The following is a 24,652-nucleotide window of genomic DNA, read 5'->3' as shown; positions in this document are numbered from 1 at the left end:
AAAACTCTGAATAGGTATGTTAATGAGGATAAGACAATTTAGGATGTCTTGAAGTAGTCTTTAAAAGAAGATTAATTCAAGACAAAGTTTTGTGCCAATAGTTCAATTAGCTACTGTTGATTTTAGTACAGTAACTAAATGTTGTTCGTCTGGGGGTGGGGGGTGGTGGTCAGCACATTATCCCAAGTGCCTGAAAGTTCAACGCGTAGACCCCCTTTCCTGATGAGGGCGGGGTTGTACATCCTCTCATATATTGCTTCTCTAATTCCCCGTTCGAACCAGCGTTCTTCACGATCTAGGATTTAGTTACTGTACTAAAATCAACAGTAGCTAATTGAACTATTGGCACAAAACTTTGTCTTGAATTAATCTTCTTTTAAAGACTACTTCAAGACATCCTAAATTGTCTTAACCTCATTAACATACCTATTCAGAGTTTTGGTATAAAAACTGGTGTTCTCAGTCCTATCGTTAGTCACTGACGAAAGACAGTGGATGCTGTCTGAAACGTCTGACTGTTTCAAAACTTTATCCAGTTGCTTGAGTAATTATTTTTGGCGTATCTTACTACCTGGATGTCTAACTTTCATCAACGTAACATCACTAATCATCTGGTATTGAAAGAACTCAATAATAGGTAATGAAGTAGGTTATACATGAGTGATGGGGGTGCAGGTAGGATATATAGGGGTAAAGGGGGTGCACGTGAGTGATGGGAATGCATGGGAGTGAAGGGGGTGCACGTGAGTGATGGGAATGCATAGGAGTGAAGGGGGTGCACGAGAGTGATGGAAATGCATAGGAGTGAAGGGGGTGCATGAGAGTGATCGGAATGCATAAGAGTAAAGGAGGGTGCACGGGAGTGATGGGGATGCATAGGAGTGAAGGAGGGTGCAGGGGAGTGATGGGGATTAAGGTAGGATGCATAGGAGTGAAGGGGGTGCAGGGGAAAGATGGGAATGCATGGGAGTGAAGGGAGTGAAGGGGGTGCAGGTGAATGATGGGGATTAAGGTAGGATGCATAGGAGTGAAGGGGGTGCAGGGGAGTGATGGGGATTAAGGTAGGATGCATAAGAGTGAAGGAGGGTGCACGTGAGTGATGGGAATGCATAGGAGTAAAGGGGGTCCATGAGAGTGATCGGGATGCATAAGAGTAAAGGAGGGTGCACGGGAGTGATGGGGATGCATAGGAGTGAAGGAGGGTGCACGTGGGTGAAGGGGATGCATAGGAGTGAAGGGGGTGCATGAGAGTGATCGGAATGCATAGGAGTAAAGGAGGGTGCACGGGAGTGATGTGGATGCATAGGAGTGAAGGAGGGTGCACGGGAGTAATGGGGATGCATAGGAGTGAAGGGGGTGCAGGTGAGTGATGGGGATTAAGGTAGGATGCATATGAGTGAAGGAGGGTGCACGGGAGTGAAGGGGATGCATAGGAGTGAAGGGGGTGCAGGTGAGTAATGGGAATGCATAGGAGTGAAGGGGGTGCAGGTGAGTGATGGGGATTAAGGTAGGATGCATAGGAGTGAAGGGGGTGCAGGGGAGAGATGGGGATTAAGGTAGGATGCATAGGAGTGAAGGGGGTGCAAGGGAGTGATGGGAATGCATGGGAGTGAAGGAGGGTGCACGTGAGTGATGGGGATTAAGGTAGGATAAATAGGAGTGAAGGAGGGTGCACGTGAGTGAAGGGGATGCATAGGAGTGAAGGGGATGCATAGGAGTGAAGGGGGTGCAGGTGAGTGATGGGGATGCATGGGAGTGAAGGAGGGTGCACGGGAGTGATGGGGATGCATAGGAGTGAAGGGGGTGGAGGTGAATGATGGGGATTAAGGTAGGATGCATAGCAGTGAAGGGGGTGCAGGGGAGTGATGGGGATTAAGGTAGGATGCATAGGAGTGAAGGGGGTGCAGGTGAGTGATGGGAATGCATGGGAGTGAAGGGGGTGCACGTGAGTGATGGGGATTAAGGTAGGATGCATATGAGTGAAGGAGGGTGCACGTGAGTGAAGGGGATGCATAGGAGTGAAGGGGATGCATAGGAGTGAAGGGGGTGCAGGTGAGTGATGGGGATTAAGGTAGGATGCATAGGAGTGAAGGGGGTGCAGGGAGGAGATGGGGATTAAGGTAGGATGCATAGGAGTGAAGGAGGGTGCACGTGAGTGATGGGAATGCATAGGAGTGAAGGGGTGCATGAGAGTGATCGGGATGCATAAGAGTAAAGGAGGGTGCACGGGAGTGATGGGGATGCATAGGAGTGAAGGAGGGTGCACGTGAGTGAAGGGGATGCAAAGGAGTGAAGGGGGTGCATGTGAGTGAAGGGGATGTATGGGAGTGAAGGAGGGTGCACGTGAGTGAAGGGGATGCATGGGAGTGAAGGGGGTGCATGTGAGTGAAGGGGATGCATGGGAGTGAAGGAGGGTGCACGTGAGTAAAGGTGATGCATAGGAGTGCAGGGGGTGCATGTGAGTTATGGGGATGCATAGGAGTGAAGGGGGTGCACGTGAGTGAAGGGGATGCATGGGAGTGAAGGAGGGTGCACGTGAGTGATGGGATGCATAGGAGTGAAGGGGGTGCAGGTGAGTGATGGGAATGCATAGGAGTGAAGGAGGATGCACCTGAGTGATGGGGATGCATAGGAGTGAAGGGGGTGCAGGGGAGTGATTGGGATGCATAGGAGTGAAGGAGGATGCACCTGAGTGATGGGAATGCATAGGAGTGAAGGGGGTGCAGGGGAGTGATGGGGATGCATAGGAGTTAAGGAGGATGCACCTGAGTGATGGGGATGCATAGGAGTGAAGGGGGTGCAGGTGAGTTATGGGGATGCATAGGAGTGAAGGAGGGTGCACGGGAGTGATGGGGATGCATAGGAGTGAAGGGGGTGCAGGTGAGTGATGGGAATGCATAGGAGTGAAGGAGGATGCACCTGAGTGATGTTTATAGCAAACTCATTGTCAGTGAACAGTGGAAAGTGCAAATTTATGCTTATTGGAACAGACAAGAGACTTAACAGTTGCAGAAGCCCCAAATTGTCCATCAATGGGGCAGCTGTAACAGCATGTAATATGTACAAATACCTAGGGGTGATAATTGATCGTAATCTTAACTGGAAGTGCCAAGTAAATGCCATTTTGTGCAAACTCAGGCGATCACTCAGCATTTTAAAGCACGTCCGCACTTTTGTTTCAACACCTACTCTGTTAACTTTGTACAAAGCAATATTTCTGCCACATATCGTATATGCATGTACTGTCTGGGACTCTGCGGCAGATCGGGAACTGGAGAAACTACAAAGGATGCAAAACCGAGCCGGCAAGTTGATCCTACGTGCCCCGTACCTTACTCCATCGGCAAAAGTCCACGCACGTCTGGGATGGAAAGATGTTAAGTCAACACTTAAGCACCACAAAGCCCTACTGGTACACAAGGCCTTGAACAACCGGTTACCGTCCTACATGCGCCGGATGTTCACCTACTGCAGGGACAGAGCTACCAGGAGCACTAGACTCAGTGCTTCAGACCTCCTTGTGGTACCTATGCCATTGAGAGAGGTCTACAGGAGGTCCCTAGCCTACTCCGGTTCGCTGATATGGAACTCCTTACCGCAGGCCGCTAGGGCAGCAACTTCCATTGTAACCTTTAAAGGACTCAGTAACTGACCCTTATGAACGATTATCGACTTATCGATTAATGACTCGACGAATTATCATTTGTTATTTTTGTGTTTTCACTATTTACATACTCTTTGTATAATTGATATGATTTCGATTCACCTTGTTTGACCAAACATTTAGTTATCTATTTATTGTTATGTTGACACCTTGACACTCCTCATCTCGACCTCTATGAAAAGCGGCCCTGAGGGCCGATTAGAGTATGTTTCGAGAATAGATAAAGGCACAAACAAACAGACAAGTGATGGGGATGCATAGGAGTGAAGGGGGTGCAGGTGAGTGATGGGAATGCTTAGGAGTGAAGGAGGGTGCATGGGAGTGATGGGGATGCATAGGAGTGAAGGGGGTGCACGTGAGTGATGGGAATGCTTAGGAGTGAAGGAGGGTGCACGGGAGTGAAGGGGATGCATAGGAGTGAAGAGGGTGCAGGGGAGTGATGGGGATGCATAGGAGTGAAGGGGGTGCAGGTGAGTGATGGGGATGCATAGGAGTGAAGGGGGTGCAGGTGAGTGATGGGAATGCATAGGAGTGAAGGAGGGTGCACGGGAGTGATGGGGATGCATAGGAGTGAAGGGGGTGCACGTGAGTGATGGGGATGCATAGGAGTGAAGGGGGTGCAGGTGAGTGATGGGAATGCATAGGAGTGAAGGAGGGTGCACGGGAGTGATGGGGATGCATAGGAGTGAAGGGGGTGCACGTGAGTGATGGGAATGCTTAGGAGTGAAGGAGGGTGCACGGGAGTGAAGGGGATGCATAGGAGTGAAGAGGGTGCAGGGGAGTGATGGGGATTAAGGTAGGATGCATGGGAGTGAAGGAGGGTGCACGTGAGTGAAGGGGATGCATAGGAGTGAAGGGGGTGCAGGGGAGTGATGGGAATGCATGGGAGTGAAGGGGGTGCACGTGAGTGATAGGGATTAAGGTAGGACGCATAGGAGTGAAGGAGGGTGCACGTGAGTGAAGGGGATGCATAGGAGTGAAGGGGGTGCACGTGAGTGAAGGGGATGCATGGGAGTGAAGGAGGGTGCACGTGAGTGACGGGGATGCATAGGAGTGCAGGGGGTGCATTAGAGTGATGGGGATGCATTGGAGTTAAGAAGGGTGCACAGGAGTGAAGGGGATGCATAGGAGTGAAAAGGGTGCAGAGGAGTGATGGGTTTTAAGGTAGGATGCATGGGAGTGAAGGAGGGTGCACGTGAGTGATGGGAATGCATGGGAGTGAAGGGGGTGCACGTGAGTGATGGGGATTAAGGAAGGATGCATAGGAGTGAAGGAGGGTGCACGTGAGTGAAGGGGATGCATAGGAGTGAAGGGGTGCACGTGAGTGAAGGGGATGCATGGGAGTAAAGGGGGTGCATGTGAGTGATGGGGATTAAGGTAGGATGCAAAGGAGTGAAGGAGGGTGCACGGGAGTGAAGGGGATGCATAGGAGTGAAGGGGGTGCACGTGAGTGAAGGGGATGCATGGGAGTGAAGGAGGGTGCACGTGAGTGATGGGTATTAAGGTAGGATGCATAGGAGTGAAGTGGGGTGCACGTGAGTGAAGGGGATGCATGGGAGTGAAGGGGGTGCACGTGAGTGATGGGTATTAAGGTAGGATGCATAGGAGTGAAGGAGGGTGCACGTGAGTGAAGGGGATGCATAAGAGTGAAGGGGGTGCACGTGAGTGAAGGGGATGCATAGGAGTGAAGCAGGATGCACCTGAGTGATTGGGATGCATGGGAGTTAAGGAGGGCGCACTTGGGTGATGGGAATTCTAGGAGTGAAGTGTTCATTAGGTATGAGTATCAAGGTGTCCATGCCTGTCTTGGTGCATTGCATACGTGGTATCCCGTACACACTTGTGAGACATCTGCATATGTATGCCTCATTTGCATACTCGGGACAAAGTAAATGAAGCCGTTAACCGAATTTCAGTGGACGCCCGTCACAGACGGCGTTCGGCCGTTTGGGACGGTTTCATTTTCACAGAGGGGTGTCTAGTTAATTGAGCTGTATACACAAGGTGTTTCATCGTATATGAATACCCAGTGTAGTTGCTTCAGATGATGGTACAACAAGCTCTTTTCTGCATTTGTTGTAGTAGTATACACATCTACAAGGACATGTTTACTGTTGGTTTTATATTACATATGAATGAATACAGGACTAAAAGACCTGTTGGTCATGATATCATATTTCGTCGCCTCAATTCTTGTTTAACAAGAATTATGATCTCAAAATGTGAAAATATAGGAATCTTGTTTTTTTTGGCCCGGCTTGGTTTTTTTTCGCCCTATCTCATCAAGGACATTATATAGGAAGGACTGAGCACACAATCAGTCCCTATTCAAGAACCTTCGGTTCATGGTTGTAAAAATAATTAACACCTACATACGAATCACCCCCAGATTTGCATGTATTCCAAGCGGCCCACAAATTCAGAATGGCCGGACCAGGCGAAGGTGACTTTGTTTTTGAGTGATTTTCGAGACGATCGTCAAAAAACGGGGAAGCTGGAAGTCCCAAAAACCACACAAAAATTTCGACAAAGCTACCACTTTCACTTGCATGTTGTGTGATTTAAACAAGTTTATAAGAGAGCCTTCTTCACCAAGCACAAGATCAAGCATCACAACATAATGATAATGTCCCTGTGTAGTGTATTCATAAGTTAGTTGTCTAAACGATCTGTATTTCTGAGTTACATATTTTTAAAAATCGTACCTCCAATATCCGTTTATAATTTGCTGCAACAATAGTCTGGCGTAACCGAACTGTGGGGAGGGGGGATCTTTATTCATCGCTACCGTCAGGCAAAAACACTTGCGTCAAGCTAGAATACCGACTAGAAAATTGAAGAAGAAACTATCACACCACACTAGATATTTATGAATTCAAGAAATCCATGTATTTATTCAATATTTACAGGTAGTGTTACATTTGGAGGTTGGTTCCAACAAACAATTTGATGCGTAAATCTTTATTTATATTCTACGTTGTATTTTCGGCAGCGCTGTATCGTGGGACGTCGCTCTGGTGGTCATGCCCCTTCCACGGAAGTTTGCAATCTGCAAAAAAACACAAAGATCGGTAGTCGATAAGATTGGGAACCAGCATGTTATATTAACAAAGATACGGATGTCAGGACATGTTCCCCGTGCAAGTGCTGGCATAACAAACGGCTTGGCTTTGCAAACGACCCCCGAAATACGGACATGTCCACTTTGTTGGCTCACCGTGCAAGGCCATCTACGGAATTTGTAAAAAATTGAGGAATGTTCTTGCTCAAGGATCACAAAAAAATCGCTAGCGATCTGTAGTAAACTGTACAATAATGTAAACAAAAGCGTTCGAAGTTTTCTAAAAAAGTGTTTACTTATACACAAATAATGATGTAACTATGTTTTAGCAGCATAAATCTTTGAATGTTCTCACATGTTTTACAGACAAAAACTTTATGAGATTTCCACGAAAAAGCCTGTAAACTCACCAATCTTTACTCTACATCGCCCGAACACATATCAAAATGGCCGTCAGCGTCTTCCCCAGAAGCTGCTGCCGTTTGCACACGTCACGTTTGCTTCCCAAATAAGGAAATCCGCGGAAACTACAGGCATCTTGCCCGTAGTTCGGGTAGGTTCGGGCCGTGTTCGGCCAGCATCGGAGCGCGTGACGTCATGATCGGGCTCATTTGCAGGGTTTTGGCGGGAAGACATGAATTGAACGGGGGAGAACAAAGGAGCGCCGCCGGAGGGCGGAAACAATAGATCGCCGCGGGGTTTGGCGGGTCTGTACAATAGCGCGCAGCGGGGGACTGACTCCGTGCTCAGTCCTTCCTATATAATGTCCTTGATCTCATTTACTCAGTATACATTTTTGGAGTCTGCGGAGGATGTCATCCATAAAATTTACTTGCTGTGGCCTTACGAACTTAGATATATGTTGTGACCTTGCTGTTTTTAAGACACCAACGTATATATAAACGGACATTTGTTTTCCCAGCTACGCCGCGCCGGCGATTAGGGATGCTGTGTGACCATTGACCTTAAGTTGAGTCTCGCGATAGGCGAACTTCTGTGCGAGAAAAGACGTGAGTTGGACCGCTTGTTTGTGCTGTTCCGGACATGAGATCAAATTTGATCCAACTCAAGGCAGGTAAGACATTTACCCCCATTCCACTCGTCTTATTACCAGAATAAGATTACTAATGGCACAATGGAAGTCTTTGTGGAACCATGCTTCACATACTCGCGCCACAAACGGCCACAAACGTGTGGAGTGTATAGACTTGTCTCGAACCCGGAAGTAAGATTTCCGCCATGTAAATTATAACTTAGTGACACTGTCTTACTCTTGTCGTTCTGTCAAACTGTGTGTGTGTGTGTGTGTGTGTGTGTCTGTGTGTGTGTGTGTGTGTGTGCGCGTGTGTGTGTGTGATGCATGTGTGTGTGTGTGTGGTGCATGTGTGTGTGGTGCATGTGTGTGTGTGTGTGGTGCATGTGTGTGTGTGTGTGTGCGTGTGTGTGTATGTGCGTGGTGCATGTGTGTGTGTGTGGTGCATGTGTGTGTGTGTGGCAAAAGTACCGGGGTCACGGATTCCTTATCAATCACTCGGTGTCCAGCACCGAAGGTGCCTTCATCGCTAGACTTCCAGTGATGAAGTTTTGTCATCTGTGGGCGTCCAGCAATGAGGCGACTTCGTTACTGGAAATCCCTGAATTATCACTGGAAACCGATAGATGAGAGTACCTGCGGAGCTGGAAAACCATTGACGACAAATGTTCCGTTGTGGCAAACCTGATCTGGTGACGATAGATTCCGCATTGTAATTGTAAACTGAGCCAGCTAATCCGATCTGCAGTTTACGCTAACGTACGCGTCAATTTACGTAACGTTACGCTTATGAAAAAAAGGCCAAAATACAAATTCAAGTGACGGTCGATCACATTACTATGTATATCAAATAAGATTTTACGTTCTCAGGCTTTCCGAAGACGCTAGGAGCTGCGACATCATATGTGGTACAAATGTAGTACAAACTGTCAAACTAGTGAATAAAATATATCCAGATATAGATGCTTCAATAAATAATTGTTCGTGTTACACAAAGGTACATAACACTGACAAATCAATCATTAAAAAATCATACAATATAAAGGTTCCCGGCTTTGTCTTACTGTAGTACGCTGTATTAAACGGTATCGACTTAGTCTCTACCAGACTAACTACGCCATGGTTTCACTTGTAGGCTCCGTTCAAATGGGCAAAATGTGATCTCCACTGTGGACTGACTCTACTGGCTAATTATTCCCTTTTCTGCCGAATTCTACGATTCATACGCCCGTAAGAGGGCCTTGTAGAGGCTAGTATCGACTCAAAATGGACTCAAAATATTGGCTGATAGATAGCACTGGAACATTCCAGTGATAATAGGATGTGATCACTGGAAGGTCACTAACGAAATAATGTCATCACTCGGCTTCCAGCACTTAAGAGAGTCACTCATCACTGGTAAATCCAGCGCAGAACCTGTGACCGCGGGACATTCGTTACTGGTTATCTAGCGACGAGTAACCTCCGTACTGGGTAACCAGTGATGAATGACCTTTTTTCAGAGTCTACTTGTCTGGCACCCGAGTGACAAGCGGAGATCGTCACTGGAAGCCGAGTGATGAGCGTAGTTCATTTCTGGAAACCGAGCACCCGGAGTCGGAGGCAAGATTCAGTGCTGGAATTCCAGCACCGAGGGGGCTTCATTACTGGAATAAAGCCGGCTCGTCACTGGATTTCTAGTGATGAACTTTCTTTGGTGCTGGACGTCCAGCGATGACGTCATTTTGTTCACGCGTTCATTACTCGGCGCCCAGTGAGGCACCCGTGACCCGGGTACCTTTGCGTGTGTGTGTGTGGTGCATGTGTGTGTGTGGTGTGTGTGTGTGTGTGTGTGTGTGTGTGTGTGTGTGTGTGTGTGTGTATAGGTGTGACTGACAGTCTTTGTCACAGTCTGTGTGTGACTGCGTGGGGTTTGCGGAATCGGTGGGGTGCGCTAGTGGGGTGCACTACCTCAGCATTCTACCCTTACTGGGCCCCAAGGCTATTCATGGGGGTTTCGCATCTAATGGAATATCCTTGAGGAAAATATGGATGACACTCTGTGGGTGAGCTGGAGGGAATGCAACTGATCATATTGCTTTGGGGATGCTACAGGGGGGGGGGGGGGTGTGGGGGGTGGAGGTGGGCAATGAGCATACATGTACATCGTGCAGGAGTTCGTTATCCCCAGTTTTAAATTGTTAAACATGGAGTACTGCTCAGTCAGGCCAATTGGCCAACAGGACAGTAGCATTGTGGCTCATTATGAGCAACAGAAGCAACACTGTACATACAAACACACAGATTCACAACATTCCGACCCACACTCGTGCACACTGACAGTACATATATAACCACAGATACATTGTATACAAGCACATGCATTCAGGTACACTCTACTCTCACCTCTCAAATAGAAGTACCCCCTGGAATAGAAGTACCCCCCGGACAAATTTTCAAAATGTAATATAAGTACCCCCTGGAATAAAAGTACCCCCCGGAAAATTTCAAAAATCGACAGTCGAGGCTAGGTAAACTGTGTCCATACATGTACAACTGTCACTGTCAGAGGGAAATAAGATAATAAGCAGGTAGGTAACTTATATTTAGTCAATTATGCCATACCTATTAAGTATATAGATATTGAACAGAATAACTGTCCATAGCTTGTTCAAATCATGATGATCTTCCTCGCCTCTTCGTAAAATATAATAGTAATATTGAAAAATTGGGCATAGGTTCCCCGCTATGACCCCTAACCGGGGGCCACGGTGCTTTCAAATTCAACAAGTGAAAATGTACATGATACATGCTTTTTCTACTTGGAACTTGAAGCAAGTGATCAAAGAAAATTGTTATATCATTTTATTATGACTGACAATCAGTGACATATAACAAAAATCATCAGAGTACTTTTAAAAGTTAAATGTACCTGATCATATTTTCTAAAGACATCAACCACAAAAAAAACACAAATATGAACACAGTCCTTCCACAGAAGAAATATGTCTATAAACTTTTGCTCCATAGCGTCGAAAAGTGAGACGCTCGGATTTCGAGTTCCCGCGGTAAATCCCACAATATTGAATAGAGATCGACTGTAAAAGTAGCTCAACGTCACAGACCGCACATACTAAGAAGTTACCCATTACGTGTTGACACTAGAAACCCGCGATGAACCGCCAAAATTGGGAAAATCTTACGATTATTTAAAAAAATGAACCCTCTAAAAATAAATATGGCGCTGTGTGTCTATCGTTGCCCAAAAAATATAATATTTCCATGCGTTTACGGTATCATTTTAAAGATCGGTATCCGCACTACGCAATATGCTGCTAGTTTTACTGTCGCCATGCCTGAGAGTGGCGGCCATGTTTCGCCATTTCGCGCTGTTGTTTACCGAATCATATCGGACATATTTCTGCCGTTTTAGAGATTTTGTGGCCTCAAAACACATATCACAAGGGAAGTTAAGTTATGATTGTTGTTTTGACGTGTTACATGTCTTCTGCGAACAAATAATTCTTCCGCCGCGCTGCCGATACTACGGATATAGTGGTCAGGAAATTATTATTCCCTGTGTAGGCGTGCACCCTACTCCACACGTTTTTGATCAGCGTGCTTTGGTTTACGGTGTAAACAGAGACTATTAAAGTTATTTATATGAAAATTGTATTTCAAAATGTCAACGTCGCGTCTTATTTTCCGATTTACTTTGTAGCGTCATAGCGATATCGACCGATATGTTACGAGTGCCGCCAGGATACTTTTCACAGGGCCGTCAAAGCGGCGAGAAAATCAACGCCGGTAGGCCGAAAAATAGCGAATTACGAGCAAAAATACCGGGGAAATATGGGCAGAAAAACCTTAACTTACGATTTTAGAGGGATTCCTGGTTTGCAAAGCCTCAATTTTTCAAAAAATAATAAACGTACCGTCTAGAATAAGAAAGTACAGGGTGGAACTATTGGCGAAAAAAAATAAACGTACCGGTACGTTTATTTGAGAGGTGAGAGTAGTCTAACTGTGAGACATATGTTTTAAATTTGTGTCAAGGCTCTCAAATTCCATAGCTGCTGCCCTATCCAACTTCCAGTACCTCTTCCCTTACATTCTATTGTATACTGAGTACTTAGAAGTTTGTTTATGATGAATGGCCCAGTTTTAAATTCTGAAACATGGAGGTCCATGTTCCCTGTTCCTTTACTGCTCAATCAGGCCAACAGGACAGTATAGCATTGTGGCTACACAAAAGAAATGAGCAACAGAAGTGTGCGTGCCACCTCCTTGGTGCGTGTATGTGTGTGCGTGCGTGTGTGTGTGCATGCGTGTGTGCGTGCATGTGTGCGTGCATGTGTGTTGTTATGTGTGCGCTTATGTGTGTGTGCTGAATGTCCTTGGTTTGTATGAGTGATCATGATCGAACCAGTTTAGCGGGTTGGTGGAAAGACTGGTTTAGACAGGATGCGCCCCCAGGCAGAAAGTGCATGCGCCCCAATGCACTGAGCTTTTGTGTTTAGTACTGACTACTAGTATATAGATTAGAGTACGACCTGAAGTCCAAGATAGTCAGTCTGAAACATCAGAAAAGGAGATACGGTATATGGTTTATATTTCACTACCTTCGGTTGTGCAAGTGATTTCTTCTTGGTGCAAGTAATTTTTTTTCATCTGCACCTGAGTGCAAGTTGACCCAAAACTGTATTTCAGCCCTCAGGCTCTGATTTCCTGGCAACAAATCAGGATTGTACTGAGCCACCGGAGGACACATTGACTCAACCCACCCAACCTTCCTGATGGAGGACAAAGCAGCCTTTGTTATATTGACGGATAAACACTGAGTGTGCATGGGTGTTTGTGTCTGTGTACAGGTATGTGTCTGACAGTGTGTGAATACATGTGTGTGTGTGTGTATGTGCATGTGTGTACAAGTATGTGTTTGTGTGAATGCATGTGTGTGTGTGTGTGTGTGTACAGGTGTGTGTGTGTGTGTACAGGTATGTGTCTGTGTGCATGCATTTGTGTTTGTGTGTGTGTGTGTGTGTGTACAGTGCATGTGTGTCCGTGTGTGTTTCTGTGAATCCCAATATTCACAATGCTGCATTGCCATACATCCTCTGATCGCTACTGGACACATGTATTTTTGTCTACTGCCCGGAGTCTGGTTGCAAAGCTGACTGTGTCTGCCATACCTAAATAACATAAAGGTTGAAGTCTGTCATCCCTAAATATCTTGTTATATATCAGATGAAAACATTTGTGTGAGAAACGTCCTGCAATAAGTGGAGGTACTGCAGGACCCTGCAGGTATGACACCTGATAACAGTTCCTGGTGTACTACAGGATGGAGGCGCACCACAGACAGATCCTGATAGACAATCGAGTCAGGTTAGCGAAGGACATGAAGCCGAAGTACCTGTACCCCATCTTGGTGGAGAAGAAGGTCTTCAACGATGACATGATTGAGGAGATAGAGGTAAGCCTATAGCTAAAGGAGCATTAATTTTGATTATTGGCAAGTAAGCAAGACTATTGGCATTTATAGTGCTTGAAAATGGTGGGCTTTCAAACTGCCAATGGGTCATTCAGATGTGTCAGGATAGAAATGGTTTCAAAGATTTATCCAGTGTTCTGTCATTATGAAGGCCTTGTTCATTATCAAAAAGTAAAACCAGTTTCAATTGTTTTTGTAGTCAATTTGAATAGATTTTAATTTTGAGATGACATGATCCAAATTAAATTTGCACCCGCACTTAAATCGTCTTAGCTCTCTCCTGCTGCTCTTGTTGTGGTCCTGCACCTGCCAGTCTGCCTGTACTTCTAGTTCAGATTCTCGATCTGCAATCCTGATGATGAGCAATTTTCACTTCATGGCCTCAAAATGAGTCACCAAGTTTCTTCTGCATCTCCTGATCCCCATACAGAGATCAGGATTCCCTTTTCTCACTCGTCAAGGCGGTGGTCTTATATTTTACAATTCAAAAACGTGATCATAATATCATATGGTCATGATCGTATACCCACAGCCAAATTGATTTCATCTTCTTTTGCATTCATAATTATTACCTAATTGCAGAATTGTCTAATTTCCAAACTGTCTCAAACTACTAGTACCACATCACCACCAAATTGAATCAAATAAACTGATTTGATTCTGTATCATGGACGGGGCCCAACATTAGGGCAAAACATTTTGTTGAGTGGTATTTAATGCAATAAGACTTTAAATTGGCCAGGCGTAACATTACTGTAGTAGCTCAAGCAGGGGTATGTGTGTCACTCTTGTTTTTCTTACTCATATTATTAACATGTAGAAATGTCTGAGCTTTGTTTGAACTATGATCTATTATAAGTACATGCATAAATTTCCAGCTGACCTGTTTGGTGCATGTTTTATTTCATGTTTGACCAGAGTTCTTGTTTCCTTGTCCAGGCTGCTGGAACCAGGTTTGACCAGTGTAATGCCCTATTAAGAGACCTCCCAGGAAGAGGGAAGCATGCCTTCCAGAGGTTTGTAGAAGCTCTAGATGAAGCCGAACAAACAGATCTTGCAGACCTTTTGCGGATTGGTGTAAAGGGCACAGACAGAGAGCCAATCACAGTTCCTCAACAACCTTCAGGTAAGGTTTGGTTCAACCTTCAGAAAAGTGTTTTTGAACCTCCAAACACATGGAACAAAATCTGATCTCACTCTCCTTCAAGTTAGAATTTGGCCAACTCTTCTGGAAACAAGTAGACAAGAAGATCAATCCCTTGAGCAGTTCCAATAGCCACTGCACCAAGTCAGTTCACCGTTTCTGTGTTCTGTAATATTTGTAATATGCAAATGCCAAACATATAGCAAAGCCTCTAAAGTCCTACGCAGCCTGACAGAACCAGCTTGTGGCATAACATTTATCAACATCAAAGAGGTTGTAGCTGTATAGCCTCCTTGGACTCATTGTGCTTCTCTTTATTAAGGTCTCATTCATGAATGTTTTCTTCCCATAGGCTTCCATGTTATAATACCTGTTTTACATGGGCGTGTTCCTAATGGAAAGTTAGGAAATGCACCAAGGTCATTCTACGTTGAGCACATTTACCCTAACGTTAGATCATGCAAAAAATTGCCAACTACCAGAGAGCATACAGTCTTTGTTTATGGCAATTATAAACTGAACTGCTTCAGAACTGAACTGAACTGAACTGAACTGAACAAGCTTACGGATTACATTTACAAAGGAAAGATGCTATGTTTTCTCAATGGATTCTTCAGGGATAGAGAAATCACTTTCAAGGTTAACAGGGTAACAACCAAACCAGTCAACTGTTACAGTAAAGTGGGAATACCATACATGTGTAGGGTGCCGTACTCTCTACAAATAGTACAATGCATTGCAACCTTAGTCCATCCGACACATTCCGCAACACATTGCTGAATAACTTTCAATATGCCTACGACGGGGCAGCATGGAAAACAGGTCGAGTGGACATAGAGGAAGTGGTCAAGCAAGTTGAAAACTCAGATAGCACATTAGTCATAAAGCACTGGTGTCCTCTATGGAACATCAGAGCTTTATGACTAATGTGCTATCATAGCTTTTGTCTTCTTTTTTTCTATTCTCTTGTCCTCTATGGAACGTGAGAATAGCAGAAAAGAAAAGAAGACAAAACTATGATCTTCTGACCATCACAAGAAACAGGGACAGCAGTTGCCAACCTCAAAGATAAGGGCAAGGACATCAAAGTGATTAAAGAAATGAAACTGGTGTAACACTAGACGAGACACTCACATACAACAGTCAGGTCCCCAGCACACAGAGAATTAGGCATATAAAGCACACAAGGCTGTGAGCAAGGTTACAGAAAGAACCCTAACCAAGAAGCACATCTGCAGCTCTACTGAGCGCTCATCAGACCAATACTTGATTATGGAGTTGAGTGCACCATCACACCAGGGGCTCTACTAGCAGCAACAGGTTGTAAACAAACAACTTATGTACAGAAGCGCTTGAAGCACTGACTGGCACCATACCAATTGACATAATAAATTCATTCAGGCCCAGATGTTTCTAAGACTGGCAACGAAACAGTCAGGCAATCCTAGCCACGACACATGAGCAGATCGTAACACCAGTATATCTGCAGAAAAACAAAGATTCAACGAAATGAAAGCACAAATAAATTAATGTAAAAATGGTGCATACAGATTCAATAGTGCTCTGGCCACATGGGTCTGTGGAGGGAAACGAACTGGCAGATTAAAAAAAAGCCAAGCTAACGGCAGAGGAGACTTACAGCCTAGCACAGTTTTGACAAAGCAACAGGCACTCATTGACAAATACATGGAGAAACAAGTGGAAGAAAGATGGAAGAGAAGAAGTTAGATACAGCAACTCACAAGCACACATGCAGAAAATCAGCATTGGCATGAAGAAGAAGACTTAGTGTAATACTTGGGGTAGAAGAGCAACACAGATAGCAACAGATCAACTTTTCAGCGGCCACACAGAGTTGAACGTCTACAGAAACTGGACTGACCCTGCAGTGCCCCAGACTGCCCAGAATGTGGAGAGAGAGAAAATACAGCACTTTATACACAAGTGTGCAAAACACGAGAGGGAAAGACAGCATGCAGCCCCTACATGGAGTAGACAGCATATACCAAACATGTAACACTCCAGAGGAAACAAGAGTGGTCAACCTGACAACTTTGGCAGGAATGAGAGAAGATTTGAAATGATCTACAAAGCCATGACTCCAAATACGTAGAAACCACAGCAAGATTCCACAAGAAGCACTGAGAAATGCATTCAAAATATGCATGAACAAAGCACCTGAGGTGAAGCACCAGATCTAGAGAGAACATGATAGCTAAGAAGCACCAAGCAAAAGACAGTACCGTGTGGCCACGTCTAGCAGAGAAATAGACTTTAAGCAAGGACATCAACAACAACAACAAACTGGCCATTGAGAGAGTCCAACGCCGTGCTTTGCGCATCATTTCCTTGGGAGGAAGAAGATCCGTGCCTGACCTGCCCACACTGCAGTCGAGGAGGGAAGAGGCAGCAGTGCACCTGTTCCAACGCATGCTCCGTGAGGACAATCCCCTACACGACTTGGTGCCACCCACGAGAACAGGAGCCACGGGACTCTCACTCAGAAACTGTAGCTCAATAAGCGTTCCGAAAGCCAGCACTAAGAGGCTGAGCAACTCCTTTCTGCACACTGCTATTCGGCTCTATAACAATGAACTCAATCAGTAGTACCATCAGTACTGTACTGTTTTTATTGTATTATATGTTATATGTATTATATTCTTCTCATTTTCTTCACGTTATGTCATACGTGATAATGTATCGACGTGACTAACTTGATTTAAGAAAGTTTGGATTTTACTGTGCAAGTTTTTCGAAATGTAATGATAGTGATTATTGGAATTGTAACAAGATGGTACTACGTTGAAACATGTACACTTTTGTACTAAGAACGGAATTCGGATTATGTTGTAACACAATCCGCGAGCTTCTTACTGAATAAAATCATCATCATCAAAAAATCATCATCATCAAACTGCACTTAACTTCACCCCACAAAAGGCACTTTCCAGCTGCAAGTGTACGACCGCATCACTCAGAACCCAGGACTGTGCACTTCCGACCTAACGCACCACTGCCAAACTTTACCTGCTAATTCCTTCAGTTATAAACAAGCTTTCATCAGTTTGACGCTTGAGATCAGTTGGGCTTAGCGGCTAAAAGGTAATTTCCCACCGCTATAAACACACATACATGCAGCCGTTTATTTTTGGGGTAGGGATCCTTTTAAGTTTTATGGTACCCACTTGGAGTAATACATGAATGAGACCTTGATGATAATTTTACTTTGCTTTACACAAAATCTGTGACTTCTTTACTAAAGTTGTGTTTTTCTTTTCTCACCAGCATTTTTTTTCAAATTAGCCGCCTCTTCAGGTTTTAATGAACTCGTTTGGTTTTTATTATGAATTTACTACTCTGAATGAAGCCATTCATGTTGTTTCCTTGTCAGATAAAGTACTAGCAGATGCACACCCCTTAAGTAGACCAGAGGCAAATGATCCAACAAGGGTGAGCAGCTTCACATTCAGTGCATTGCAATCATGACCATTTGTGTGTATACAAGACAGTTAAATTATTTAAGACTACAAATATGATAATGATATGAGTGCAGAATGTAATGGTTGGCTTCTGATCTAAAACAGGCTTTAATAGCTTCTGATAATTACCTGACAAATCTTGATATCTTTTGATTTAGGAATCTAGAAATTCTTGCTGGACCCCACATCTTAGATTATGTTCCTACATTTTTCTGGGCTCATAATTCCAGGTATACACCATGAGGGCCCGACCTAGAGGCATAGCTCTGATCATTAACAACAAGACCTTCAGTGGCAGGCTGAACACAAGGAGTGGCACTGATGTGGACTGTGCCAACCTGCAGAGACTATTTCAATACCTCAACTTCCACGTGACAGTGGAGAACAACAAGTCAGTGGAGGTAAGTTTGCAAAACGAGAACAAGCTAAATGAATTTAGCATCTATCTTAAAGTTTGTAGTAAGAGATCAAGAAAGACTAAAAAAGGAGCTTATTGAGAACAATGAAGCATAGCAACTCACCCAGCATGCATATCGTAAATGAAAGTTGCAGTATGCAAAATGCTTGGTTGATAACAGTGCAACAGTTGTCTGACTCATCTCATCTTCTGCTAGTGTCATAACAACAACCACTAGTAAAAATGTATAGAAGTTGATAGACTTGTATAAACTGAATTGAAAGTGATGCATGTCTTATTTTCCTATTCACAAATCCTATATTAGGTAGCCCTGGCATCAACCCATCAATGTACACAACATAACAAATGGCCTATCATTGAAAAGGCAATAAACAATGTGATATATGATGTGATGCAATTGATATAAGAATTTTTTTACACAGATGTGAATGACTGAAATCAAGTTTCCAAATGTTCTTTGTTGATACACAATACAAAAATTACTCACCACCACGTCCACCAGTATAAGAGTTTATAGGCTAAAATTATATATCCACCTGAAATGTGACATTTTCACTATAATTTTCTACATTGGTTGTAGAAATATTGACAGCTTGCAATTTGAAGTCCAAAAAGTTTCAGACTGGGTGTTTTGAATCCGAATTTATCAAACAATGAACCATGCAATGTAAGCTAATTTAAAAGCTCCTTTAGATTTGTAGAGTATGAGTAGAAATCATAACTTGGGTATTTCCAAAAGATTTTTCTAAATGCAGCAAGTAAAATTTCTGACCAGTTTTTATGATATTGTAGGTAACAGACAAAAAGTACTAGGATGTAAGAACTGTTTTGCTAGGTTCATGAATTCCACAGTTTTAAATGGATATGTGGATGGAGAAAGTGCCAGTAATCTGAGAGCTGAAAGCTTTTAATACTTACTTAAGGTTCATGTCTCTGGCAGCTTTTGACTTTCACAGAATTCTGTTTTTACTTGTTTCAGGGCATCAGACATTTGTTACTCCAACATTCTCAACTGGACCATGGCAACTATGACAGTTTCGTCTTGACCATTCTCAGTCATGGAGTAGAGGGGCAAATATATGGCACAGATGAACACCTGCTTAGTGTGAAGGAAATAACTACCTACTTTGACAATCGCAACTGCAAGACTTTAGTCGGCAAACCAAAGTTGTTCTTCCTGCAAGCTTGCAGAGGAGGTATATACGGCAGTCTTCTATAATTTCCTGTCAAGACATATTCTAGAGTCAATGGGAAATTGTGTGTCTCATAACTAGATTACACACTCAGCACAAAAAGTTTGGAAACTTAACTTTGGTCGATCATATTTCCGTTGTTTCTTGATCAATTTCAATGATTTATATATCATTACAGGCTTGTGTGATTTTCTTTCCCATGATACCAAACTTGATATGGTTGTAAATTAATGCAACGAGCACCAGACCTGCTTATGCAAGCAGGTCACATAAAAAAAGGGCCCAGATTACCCTACTAATGTTGAACGCTCAATTCAGTATTTTTTCTTCTGCTGGTAGCACGTGGCTTTTGTACGAGGGTAATATGAAACTTAAATCAACAAAACACATTGATATGAAAGCCAAGGATAGTCTTCATCCAAACAAACAAAATGCGTAAAGGAGCCTCAGTTATGATGAAGTTGGCTTAATACTGAGTACACAAGCCATGCACAGTGAGTGTCACCACAGCCCGGCACATCCTCCTCATGCTTGTCACCAGTGTTGTTACGCGGCCCCTGGCTATTCTTCCACAAGGAGTCGTCGCAGGTCGACCAGTGTTGTTCTGTTGATCATTTTAGCTCAGTTCGCCCAAGCTGATCAGTGATCACAGAGTCTGAGACTGTGTTCAATTGTGTTGAGATCTGGGCTGCAGGAGGGCCATTCTATCCTCTGAATTCCTGCATCCTGGAGGTGGTCTGAAATGGCTCTCATTCTATATAGTATGGACGTGCACCATCATCTTGCAGATCTTGCATATTGCAGAGGTAAGGATCTTGGAAATGTGACTGGATTGAGAAAAGTGTCTCTATGTCTTGACACATCGAGGTTGCTTAGGATGATCCAGGCCTGGTTTTTCTCTGGCAGTTAATGTTGTACTGCGCCCCACACACTGACTCCAACAAAACAATCAGTCAGTCTCTCTGTGCAACAGTCAGCCTAGGGTTCCCGTTTACCCATTCAACAGTCTAAATAAATCTACTCTTATCTGTAGCTGTGAACATAACAATTTCCTCCACACACTGTTCCATTCACGATGTGAACAACACCACCACAAATTGGTTTGACACTAGCATGGAAATTTGGGCTTTTTTTTTCTACAACCCACTCGCGTAAGTAGGCCTGGTGCTCGCTCCATGAGTTGGGTATGATAGGACAGGAAATTACAGTCAGGCTTTCCAACGATATACACACACATGTATAATGCATTGAAATTAATCAAGAAACAACGGAAATATGATCAACCAAAGTAAAGTTTCCCAAACTTTTTGTGCGTTAAGTTTAGAATTGGTGGACAATGTACAGCTTGCATGTGTCTGTATTAAGGGTGGGTATTGGTACAGAAAATTCAGATCTGGTCCAAGTCTAGAGGATCAGGTCTGCAGACAAGTGTTTCTAGATATGATTCACAGCTAACATCTTCGAAAGACAGTAACCATGTGCACGGCGAGATAAATCTGCTGTTTTGTTCTTTTACCAGACTGGCAACATGTGACCACCTGCTGATAGCCTGCTACTTTGAATTTTTCTAATTGGTCCAAAAACTTTTTCATCACACGTTATTTGTGTGTGTGTAGATGTATATCTGTGTGTGTGTAGATGCGAGTTCTTGTACATGTATATGTATGTACTGTAAGATTTATGCATTAAAGTTTGCGTTGGTTTGATGTTCACGGTGTTATTTGGTAACCTCTTCAAAGCAAACTCAAAACCACATGTTTTAGGGCTTTGTAGGCCACCCATAAGTAATGTAGTGGTGCATTTTTCGTGAAACATAATAAAGATAGGACAGTTAACGAAAATGAAGAATTCAAAGCATTTCGATGGTACCCGTAATTTGGCTCATATTAAATCGTAAAGACTGGTTACAGCAATTTGTACATTTGAATGAGAAGGAGCAAAATGCGTTTATAGGAGAAGGAGAACTTTATTGCATGACAATTGTACATGGTACAAAGTATGGCATGAATTCGTAAACATAACACAAAGTAGAAGAATAGAAACTTAAAAACTTAACATCCTAATTACTAATACAATATGTTAAGTACCATATCCAGGTTGAAAATATGATAGACTTTAATATGTAACTTCCAGCATAAATTCCTCTCATGAAGGTAAATACTTGATTTGCTTTTTAAGACTTTGATAAATTGCACAATTTACATATTATTAAGGTCAATATGTAACCCTGTAAATCGAAGGTAATTAATAGAAATTAATGTAGTACTACACACATGTAGTTTGTTGTACTACATCAGACATGTATGACTAAGAGGCAAATACTGGAAGGTATTAAGACCTTTAAAACGGGTGCTGTTAATTAACACTGTTATCAACAGATTGTTTCCTTTTTTCCCCAGACAAGATGGACCGTGGTATAGAGCAGACAGATGCAGCCAGTGTGGACACCCCGGGACCCCCGGCACTGCCCACAGAGGAAGAGTTGGTGCGGCAGCTGCTGGAACAGTCCCTGGTTCTGGAGGAGACGGACGCCATGAGGGACACTCTGCCCTCACAGTCGGACATGCTGCTGGCATACGCCACTGTCCCCGGTAAGTTTGGTGGACGAGTCAGATGCTAACAAAGTAGTTTATTTTTCAGTTTTCTAAGAAGCTCTGAGGTTATCAGGGTCTTGATCACGACCAGCAAAGAACTTGCTGCAAAGTGGTCAGAAAGAGACTTTCATGATCAGATGATCAGCTGATTTAGCTAGTCCAATATGCTGTCACAGTAGTTTGTAATATTGTGTGGCTTCATGGCACCTACATTGTACATGGTGGTAGTGTCTTGATGGTGATCTTTTTAAGGAAAAAGTTACCTTGACTAGTACAATTTTGACGTTATGTCATGGTTTCCTTATTGTCACCATCTATATAAAATTTTGCTCTGCCATGACTTAAGAAATTCCTATTCTCCAAGCAGATGTTTTGGTCGAGTGGGGTATGTAGGAGTGTCCGGGATTTTTAATTTTTCTCTCCCTTCCAACATTTCTCTCCCTTCAGACATGATGCATTTGGTGGCAGAGGTGAAGGGAGAGACATGTTAAAAATCCTGGACACTCCTAGCCTACTCAACCGAAACCTCTGCTTGGAGAATAAGAAATTCCATTGTAATAACAGTTGTGGGAATGACTTTACGAGGGTGGTACAAAAAGAAACACATTTTTTATCATAGGTTCATTTTTGTATCAAATGAGTTGAAACTTGACACAAATGTAAAGGAACATCTCTTCTACAGACTGAAGTATCTTAATGTGTTTTTTCACATTTTTACCAGCGATTAACTTGACTTCAAGTTGACCACACACTTGGAAGGTTGTTGGAGGCAAACGGCAGTTCCTAGGTTGGAGAGAGATATGAGTTGAATTCAGAGTGGGCATCAGGGTCCGGAATGTGCGCTGTGTTGATAAATCATTTTTGTAGACTACTTTCCCATTAAATCAGAGAAATGAAACTTGAAGTTCTTAATCGTTAAACACATAATATCTGTGTCAAGTTTCATTTCTCTTAATTAATAGAAAAGTAGTCCACGAAAGTCTTTAATCAACACATCACGTATTCGGCTATGAATTCAACTGGCTCTGAAATCACACCTTACACTATCCTAGCAGCTGTAAAAGAGGAACTGTAAGGAGTTCAGAATTCAAATTTGATATGTAAGTTGTAGAGACATATATCATTATACAGGTGTAATTTAAGCTTCTTAAAGTATTGTAAACTGACTTATCTTTGGTTCTGACAAGCTTCCAAGGGTGTGGTCAACTTAAAGTCAACTAAATATAATTATGTAAGTTGCTGGTAAACATGATGATTGTGAAAACCACATTGAGATGCTTCAGTCTCAAGAAGAGAATGTTCCTTTACATTCATTTCAAATTTCAACTCATTTCATACAAACATAAACCTGCTATGATAAAAAAAGGCGTTTCTTTTTGTACCACCCTCATATTCTTTTAAAGTTGAATAATCACCATACATCAGTTAGCCTGGTATCAAACATATTCTAGCTCAGGTTTGCTCCTCCCTTCACTTCCCCTCCTAAATTGTCTGGCAACCATTAATAGAGAAAGGATAAAAAAAGTATAGACAAGAGTTACGATTGGCTAAGAGTCACACAGTCCCTGTATCATGGCGATACAACAAGTATTTGTCAGTTTGATTCCAGTGTCACAGCTTTGAAGAAATTTAGTGGTGATGCAGGACATAAGGACCAAACATTTTAATGGGATGTGGGAAGACTATTCTGCAGACAAGCGATTAGAGGAGCAAACCTTCACTGAAATAGGATGTTTACCAGCTCATACTGTAGTATGTGTACAAGAAAAAAGTGAAACAAGCTGAAGAATACATTATGACATATCCCTGAAGTAAACCTTGGTTTAAGGGTTATTTCCTTTGCTGCTACAGGTTTTGTGTCTTGGAGAAACAGCCAGGCAGGCAGCTGGTTTGTACAAGCTTTGACAGAAGTGCTGACCCAGTATGCCCCAGAGGAGGACCTGCTGTCTATGTTAACCATAGTATGTCAGGAACACTTCTTATTCAATTACAGTTGAATGGCAATGTCTAATGCTCCACACTTTGAAACCCTCTGAGATTTTGAACTGATTATTGTGTACTTCATGGCAAAACAACCATCATGTTACTCTGTTTGTGCAGGTGAATGACAAGGTGGCCACCAGGTTCCAGTCAGCTGGGAAGAACAAACAGATGCCAGCACCTGTTACCATGCTGAGGAAGAAGCTGTTCTTCAACCCAGGACAGTAGATACATGGAGCAACAACATTGCTGTGTGGGCTTCTCATTAAGATTTAGGAAAGAAAAGACACTTCAACATTTGTGTGCGTGACAGCATTTTTAATTTTACACTTGAAAATTAGATGGTATAGGATATTAAAAGAACAGTCCTGTAAAAAAAACTGTTGTACTGCACCTTCTTCTCCTGTGAATAGTTTCATCAGGTTGGTAAATCACTTCTTTGTGCGCACCCAGGACAGCTGCCAATGTCATAGTGACTGCCACCTTCCTCAGGGCAATCCTGACTGGTTCGTCTTTGGACTGCAGCTACATGTAGGTGTCCCTGCTACAGTGTGAAGAATGTGGTCCCAAACGTGACTTTGTGTTCCCTCTCATCATGGTTCATGGCTGGAGA

General features: G+C 43.4%; 1 protein-coding gene and 1 long non-coding RNA gene across 2 annotated transcripts; one reads left to right on the top strand and one right to left on the bottom strand.

Moving 5' to 3' along the window:
* Positions 1 to 6,530: 6,530 nt before the first annotated feature.
* LOC136443082 (uncharacterized) lies at positions 6,531 to 7,500 on the bottom strand. The gene is made up of 2 exons (XR_010757074.1): positions 7,136 to 7,500; positions 6,531 to 6,713 (listed from the first exon to the last, which is right to left on the bottom strand). It is a non-coding gene; the product is annotated as an uncharacterized lncRNA (long non-coding RNA).
* A 164-nt stretch (positions 7,501 to 7,664) lies between these two features.
* On the top strand, positions 7,665 to 24,417 carry LOC136443081 (caspase-3-like). The gene is made up of 9 exons (XM_066440149.1): positions 7,665 to 7,800; positions 13,081 to 13,213; positions 14,171 to 14,357; positions 17,767 to 17,825; positions 18,085 to 18,255; positions 19,252 to 19,468; positions 21,865 to 22,056; positions 23,911 to 24,020; positions 24,160 to 24,417. The coding sequence occupies exons 2-9, from the start codon at positions 13,082 to 13,084 to the stop codon at positions 24,265 to 24,267; spliced, it is 1,176 nt and encodes a 391-aa protein (XP_066296246.1). The 5' UTR covers positions 7,665 to 7,800; position 13,081; the 3' UTR covers positions 24,268 to 24,417.
* The last annotated feature ends 235 nt before the right edge of the window (positions 24,418 to 24,652 follow it).

Source organism: Branchiostoma lanceolatum, chromosome 10 (genome assembly GCF_035083965.1).
Source record: "Branchiostoma lanceolatum isolate klBraLanc5 chromosome 10, klBraLanc5.hap2, whole genome shotgun sequence".
NCBI classification, from domain to species: domain Eukaryota; kingdom Metazoa; phylum Chordata; class Leptocardii; order Amphioxiformes; family Branchiostomatidae; genus Branchiostoma; species Branchiostoma lanceolatum.
The sequence above is the reverse complement of the archived record's forward strand: the minus strand, read 5'-3'. Positions and strand labels throughout refer to the sequence as shown.